General features: G+C 37.4%; 1 protein-coding gene and 1 pseudogene across 2 annotated transcripts in view; one reads left to right on the top strand and one right to left on the bottom strand.

The window, feature by feature from the left end:
* The first annotated feature begins 1,341 nt into the window (after nt 1-1,341).
* Nucleotides 1,342-2,596, top strand: LOC148722248 (uncharacterized; annotated as a pseudogene).
* The window catches only part of LOC111329952 (uncharacterized), a 6,065-nt gene continuing 974 nt past the window's right edge, over nt 2,410-7,500 (bottom strand). The window contains exons 2-12 of one of the 2 annotated variants that reach the window (XM_022934716.2): nt 6,278-6,356; nt 6,139-6,174; nt 5,650-5,711; nt 5,239-5,355; nt 5,081-5,143; nt 4,763-4,844; nt 4,600-4,681; nt 4,376-4,514; nt 3,930-3,998; nt 3,417-3,467; nt 2,410-3,311 (exon numbers count right to left, since the gene is read on the bottom strand). In XM_022934716.2, the coding sequence (XP_022790451.1) occupies nt 3,207-3,311; nt 3,417-3,467; nt 3,930-3,998; nt 4,376-4,514; nt 4,600-4,681; nt 4,763-4,844; nt 5,081-5,143; nt 5,239-5,355; nt 5,650-5,711; nt 6,139-6,174; nt 6,278-6,350 (879 nt within the window). In that variant the 5' untranslated portion in view covers nt 6,351-6,356 and the 3' untranslated portion in view covers nt 2,410-3,206. Of the gene's footprint in view, nt 3,312-3,416; nt 3,468-3,929; nt 3,999-4,375; nt 4,515-4,599; nt 4,682-4,762; nt 4,845-5,080; nt 5,144-5,238; nt 5,356-5,649; nt 5,712-6,138; nt 6,198-6,277; nt 6,357-7,500 lie in introns of both variants that reach the window. The other variant, XM_088736472.1, reaches the window with a different exon arrangement.

The raw sequence follows: 7,500 nt of genomic DNA, 5'->3' as shown, positions 1-7,500 counted from the left end.
TATTAGCTTAGCTATTATGGTATATGAGCCAATATAGCATAATCTAATATCTGTACATTGTAACATCCGGTTTCTTCTTACAAAATAAAGTCGAGAAGATTTGTCTAATATCTTGGGGACGTTTTTAAATAAAATTATTCCACTCGTACTTTTTGGATATGAGATGACTATCATCTCATATCGAACGCGCGCTCGTGGAATAATTGTTAATTATCAAGTCAAAATATGTTTGCGAGTCCCAGTCTATAAATACTTAGCAACTTTTTAATCTTAAAATGATTTTAAGAAATGTTTTATCGCAGTTTTTTTAATGTTAAATGCTTTTCAAAATCACTTCTTGTTCGTATACTCTCAAACGCGATAATCAACTACATTTTTTTCAGAAGTCTTGAAGTGTAGCAAGCGTCTCACTAAATGTGAAGGTGCCATTGAATTTTTACGATTATGTTTGAACTTTGGTGTTACACCAGCTTTCGCACAAGTTGAACGTAGTAAAACACGTAAATGGAAGAAGTCCTCAGAAAACTACCAAAAGGCGGTCATGGAGGAGGAATTGAGATCCAAACTCACTCAGCTCAAGCATCTTAGAGAAGAAGTCCAAAAGCTTACAAGGATGTCAAGGAGGAATGCTCCTTGCTTCGCTTTGTCACCATTGTGCGGACGCTAAGTATTCTACATAATAATCAGTACATCGAAATGATGAAATGTCATGTCAACAAGATCTCACGCTTGATTTCAAAGAAGTTTGATGTTAACGAGCACATAAATAACATGTCTTCATACCGTCTTTCGTTCTTCGAAAAACTTATCCTTTGCAGAGGATTGAAGTTTTCTGTACTTCAAAAAGTTTCACCTATTGAAATTCAAGCCAGCTTTGAAAGGTGTATTGGAGAATAGAGCCATTATTGGAAGACGCAGATGAAAAGGAACTGGCTAGCTCAACGTTACTTTCAATCGCTTTGAACTACATTCAGCGTACAAGCCCTAATCCACCTGAGGCTCTTGTAAAAACTCTCAATCGCTTAAAGAAACGTGACGACATCGTTATAACAAGCCCGATAAAGGTTCTGGGGTTGTAGTAATGGACAAACCCGACATCCGCCTACTAAGCGCTGCATCATTTGATAACACCTCTAAATTTACACAAGTTGATGACAATCGACCTAACTTGTGCGTGGACGACCACCCAAACATTTCCACCCGCTCGTTCTGAAAGAGAAAGAGCTGCACGAAATTTTACATCAAATTCTGCCTGAAGAAATTGTCAATTCACTTTCTCCTAAGAGTTCCAGGGTCGCTCATCTTTTTGGCTTACCCAAGACTCATAAAGCCACACTAAGTATGAGGCCTATTTTATCAGCAACCGGAACTTACAACTACAATCTTGCTAAATGGCTTGAATAAAAACTGAAGCTACTCTCTCTAAATGAGTATACAATCATTGGTGCCTTTACGTTCGCTGATGAGATTCGTACTCATACTATGAATAAAGATGACATACTGGTCTCTTACGACGTCACAGCTCTTTTTACCAATGTGCCTTTGGATAAGACTATCAAAATCTTAGTCAACAAAGCCTTTACTGACGACTGGTTTAACAAAACCTATGGCCTTAATCTGCAACAGGATCAGCTTGCTAGACTACTCGAAATTGCCACAACCAATCAGCTTTTCTAGTTCAATGGTCAACTTCACCAACAGACAGATGGTGTGGCTATGGGCTCGCCCTTGGTCCTCTAATGGCCAATGTCTTCATGTCATCTTGAAGAAAAGCTTACAGGAGACGGCTTGATGCCCCAGTTATACAAGAGGTACGTTGATGATGCCCTGGCTAGAATGCCGAGTGCTGATGCTGCTGCTAAGTTTCTTAGTATCCTGAATGGCCTACACCCCAGTCTAACGTTTACGATGGAGCTCCCTGTGGATAACAAGATCCCTTTCATCGGCATTGAAATCGTCAAGAACGGAACTAAACTTGAAACTCAAGTTAACAGAAAACCAACATACACTGGTTTGCTCCTGCACTTCCAAAGACACACTAATAAACGTTATAGACTCTTTATTAAAGACAATGATACATAGTGCCTATGCCTTGTCTTCAACAGAGGCTTTCAATGCAGAATGTGCCAAGTTGCGTTTTATGTTTAGTCGCCTTGACTATCCGATGAATCTTATTGATTCTGCTATCAACAGTTTTCTTTTTCCAAACACTTCAGCGAACAAAGCAGAAAGAAACAATGACGAAAGTAGCATTGTAAGAATTAGTCTTCCATTTAAAGATCAAGTGACCGCTAATGCGGTTCGGAAGCAGTTACGTTATCTTAGCTATAAGATTGGCCCCACTTTGCAGCCAGTTTTCGTGAGCAAGAAATTGGGGCAAGATCTTAAACCCAAAGAAATTAAGCCGTCAATTGTTAATAAGCAGTGTGTTGTTTATTCATGTGATTTGTGCGATGCAAATTATGTCGGATACACAGCCCGACACCTTCATCAACGCATTGCTGAGCACAAAAATTCGGCAATCGGTAGACATTTCTTAGAAACTCACGGAAACAACAACCTCTTGAAAGAAAACCAATTCACAGTTTTAAGATAGTGCCAGGGCAAATTTGATTGTTTAGTATTTGAAATTCTCTTCATCAAGAGTCTTAAGCCTAATTTAAATATCCAGACGGACTCCATACGTGCGAAACTTTTTTTTTAATATTTTAATCATCTTTTTCTCACTTTACAGCTTTTAATCAGCTATTGTTTTTTTTAAAGTATTTATAGACTGGAACTCACAAACATATTTTGACTTGATAATGACGTTTAGCCAACGTCGAAACGTCGTCGTCGTTTAGCAATTTTTTAATCTTAAAATGATTTCAAGAAATGTTTTATGGCGATTTTTTTGTTAAGTGCTTTTCAAAATCACTACTTGTTCGCACACTAAAGTAAGTTTTAAAAATAAAGATTTCAAATAACTTTTATTTAAACACTGACAGCGAGATCAGATTCCAATTCTAAACTACATGAAAAAAAATCTGCTATTTTAAACTTTGTCGTTATTATTCTTCTGATGTTTAACGTGAAATACATCTCATTAGCATTAATTCGCAGAAAGGAGCAGAATTGGAATATACCATGGTGGATTTAAATTGATTATCGCAACTGAGCTCAGGCAACAAAATACGAAAACTGATTCACTGTTTCCTCTTTTGAAATCAAACCAAGATTGCACTCTTAGCTACACTAGCTTTCTTTCTCTTTGATTGAGGACGGTCTTCAAAACATTGTTCTTGACTGTTGGAAATGTCAAATTCCGTTGTCTACAGAAATGAAAAAAGAAAAATAACTTGGTAAAATGTTAACTAAAGCTAGGGCAACGAAAACTATTTTGTCTGACGGGGTATTTTGCTTTGATGCTTACTCACCTCATCTTTAAGAGAAACTGCCCTTTTTAGTTTTCCCTGTTTGTTGCACATCTAAGGTATGAAAATACACGTGAGAATAACATATACTTATTATACTGCTGGCAGCGCCCACGGGCATGAAGAAGCGAATCCTGTGTTCTGATTGGCTACCCGAGCGGGTTTGCTTTGATCCCGCGCAAGAAAAAAGGTACGTGGAGCGGACTCACAAGGTTCGTAGCTTTTGGACAATGTCGGCAATGTGGTCGTAAAAAGCAGCAGAAGACAGTCAAAACAAAGAAAAAATTAAACGACCCTCTTGGATTAATTGTGCTACAAACACAGTGGCTTTCTTTCCCGGTCTCATAGATAGATAGATAGTTTTTTGGTACTTGAAGTACTTGTTAGCAAACTAGAACTGAACACTTCTCTATAGGTACTTGAGCAGTTGATCAAGACTAACATTGTTATACCCTCTAGCACAAGAATTTCAAATTTAGCTCTGGAATTATTTTTAAAATCACTCTAAACAATTACTTTTTTCTTAATGGTTTCTACCGTTCCTGATACATCCATCTTTGAACATCTCTGAACTATTGCCTCCACCTTAAGTTGAAAAAGAACGGGAACTATTTTAAATGTACAATAAATAAGCAAGAAAAAGCTGACAAGTATGAACAAAAGTCGGGGTATTATCCATCAGAGCACGTTACGGAAAAATTTCATGCTATGTAGAAAGCCAACTGGTTTTCTACTTATCAAGCTATGGGCCAGGTGACGGTAAAATCCTAAACTTTCATGAGGTTTGCACAAGTACTTCTAAGGATGCATTACATGCTAGTTACCTCCATTTTGGGCACAAATTGGGTGTTTGCATGTGACAAGCAGACCACTAACTGGATGAATTTTCCGGACATATTGATTAAGTGAAAGGTATCCGTGATATTCACACCAAGATTACTGTTATATATCATATAACGTACCCCGTCCACTGACTTATTCCCATCAGGGACAACCTTGTCTGAAAGGTCAACATCAATTCCCAACTTTCCACTTCTTTTATTGAAATACTTCCCGAAACCCTCCGCCTGCAGTTTTTTCTTGTTAACAATTTTTCCAAGCCTAGAAAATAAATCCACAACCTGTTCAATAATCCTGGATTTATCTATCATAACTACATTAACCATAACTTTCTTGACAAAGTTACCTCTTTCCTTTTAAAGTACTTCTTATGAATCCTTCTTTCTCCAAACGTTTGACTAGACCTTGGGCGATGCTCATCTCTAACTCTGAACAAAAGTATAGAACATGCATGTGAGACTGCCGCAATCATTTATATGGTCACAGTCAATTGGAAAAAATATACATACTGAGGTGACGAGCCAAAGTGTTGGGTAGTACCCTGTTCAACTCGCTACAAGCAAGTAACGTTTTGCGCCAAAGACACGTAGCCTAACAAGAAATAAGAAACGATATAGAAGCAACAGTATGTATACTTTAGGTAGTTACTTAACAAACGCATTAAATCATTAAGGAATCATTTTGTAGATAAAATAAAATTTCGTTAGAATTAGTGCCGTAAAGACGTTCAAGCTACACTAAACACATACGGGCCGGTTGGATGTCTGAAGTGAAGTCTGAAAACCATTCAGTTGATCAATTTCTTTTAACTATGATTTCAATGGTACCTGTAAAGCTACGGTGTTAAGGTTAACCAGTGAAGAATCTGTACACTTCCCACTGTATGCACCCTAAAAAGAAAGGACAAACAGAGTATCTTCAGGTACATACGTATGAGCTGATGAATTAACGAGACGAGTTCTCAAGAAATTCAAAGCAAAACTACCTTCGGGCAATCCACGCACACATGAAATTCTGGAGCTTCCTCTTGTTTCAAGACGCCGAAACAGACCGCGTGCTGCCAGTTATTACAAACTCCACATAGTATCATTAAGCCCTCGTCCTAAGGGAGGCAAGGTCAACACTAGTACAGATTACTAAACGTCCTACCAACTAAACAAAAAAATACATAAATAGCTAAAGAATAATTCACAGTATAATTTCTCAATAATTGCAGCTATTGTTCTTATGCTTGTCCGGCCGTGAATGATGACTTCCGCAAAGAATCTAAAAGGGTGATAGTCGCTATTATTATAGTAAAATGACATCTTGTAAGATATATTTAACATAGCATTATTCATCAAAAATCAAATCAAATAAACGTTACGTAAAATAAGTGTCCAGGCATTGAAAATACCTCGTCGTTGCCACAAGGACATTTTACTTTGATGACCTCTTCTCCATCCTGTTGAGACTGATCTATTGGATGAAAAAGGGGTGAACTAGCAATGGTACTGAAACTGGTGCAGAACAAGTGTACGATAGTTAAGTTATTAGAAGCATAACCATGAGGATTTTGAACTTTCTCACTTTTGGTCGAGCAGGTCTAAATAATCATGTGAAAGTAAGAGTATTAAAGGGTCTGATTTGGGGAGGAACACGAGTTATCTCCATTATTTTTTGGCTTTTGTCGGAACCTTTATCAAGATGCATCAGCGATGGTTAGATCTTTGGAGACCGCAGAGAACACGAATTAAGGGGCAGTGAACTTATTTCAAAAAAAGAAAAGAAAAAAATCCTCTTCTCCTTTTTTATGCAACCTTAAGATTTCCCATCTCACCAGGTGTTATCCTTACCCTACAATTTTTGAAAAATTTCAAAGGCATGAGTAACCATATAATTTTACCAGGAAGTTCTTTATCACAGTCCATATCTTCCACTCCTAATGAAACAAAACAAAACAATCTGATTTATACTAAGTACAGCCATTGAAAACACAGTAACGGCTGTTGTGTCTTGAGTCAATAAAGGTAAAGAAGTCTAACCTTTGTCCTCTACTGTTCTGATCTGTTCGGACATTTTTCGTCCTTCTTGTTCAACGTCGCACGGGGATGACATGGAGTTCTGTGCCAAAAAATATCAGCTCTGAAAAACGCTTATTTCCTTTGTGACACGAACAACATCAAGGCTGTGCTCTAAGAAAGTTTTCAGGGAGCCCTTCTGGCTCCCAACCATTCCAGCTAGGATGCCCAGCCCTCCAGGTTGGTTGCCCAAAAACTAATTAATTACCTAATTAATGAATTGATTAATCAACCAAGCGATTAATAATTTATAATTAATTTATTTCATGTTTTAATTAGTTAATACTTAATCAAACCTTAAATTTCAGTAATTCAAGCTGTTTAGAAAGCGTTTAACTTTTGGTGTTGCTGTTTACCAAATTTAATACACTGTCTGATAACTTCTGGCTCCTTTTCAGCACAAACAAGTTTGATTCCCAGTTAATGGAACACTTTATCAAAGGCACGATCACAAATTATCATAGAACAGTTTACGAATAAAGACTTTCTGCTTTTCGTAGTTTCTTTCCAGCGCACTAAGGTATTCCTCACAATCTTTTCTCTATCTGGCAGTCAAAGTAAAGGATCTCGTGCGCGTATAGCTCATGAAGATCTTGATCCATCTCCTTAATAATTTTTCACAGCGTTAGCGATCTTTAAGATCACCGTTCAACAGTTTGAGTCATCTGCGAAGCACGCCGATTTTATTTAAAGCAAAAGGTGCGAATTCCCATATGTTGACATAGGAAACCCATCCAAGTTTCGCGCCAAATGACCGAAATAAAATACCTCCCGCATCAAGAGATTTTCCGTAAAAATTTCCTTGTTCATCCACTTTTCGAAAGAGAAGCGAGGGGAAAAATGAAAAAGCCGTACATATTGCAACTATATGTGGAGAGCTGAAATTTTCAGAAAGTCGATGAAAAATTGACTGGATATTTACCGGTACAATTAAAAATAGAGTTGCTAGTCTGCGTAAATACTAAAACAAAGAATGACCTAAAACCACCTACAACCACCTTCAGAATACTATTGTGACAATTTTAATTTGTTGACAAATTTCAATGTAAATGCAAACCGGAAATGTCGCATGTCTCTAGTGAAAAACACGAAGAGAATTGTTTACACGGGAGAAGCACCAAGAGCCTTGAGGTTTTTCGAGTAATAGATAGACTACGTTTTCGAAGTCAGTGTTTTCAAGGTCTAAG

The sequence above is a fragment of the Stylophora pistillata genome, chromosome 10, assembly GCF_964205215.1.
Source record: "Stylophora pistillata chromosome 10, jaStyPist1.2, whole genome shotgun sequence".
NCBI lineage: Eukaryota > Metazoa > Cnidaria > Anthozoa > Scleractinia > Pocilloporidae > Stylophora > Stylophora pistillata.
Note: the sequence above shows the minus strand (reverse complement) of the source record. Positions and strands in the feature narration are given on the sequence as shown.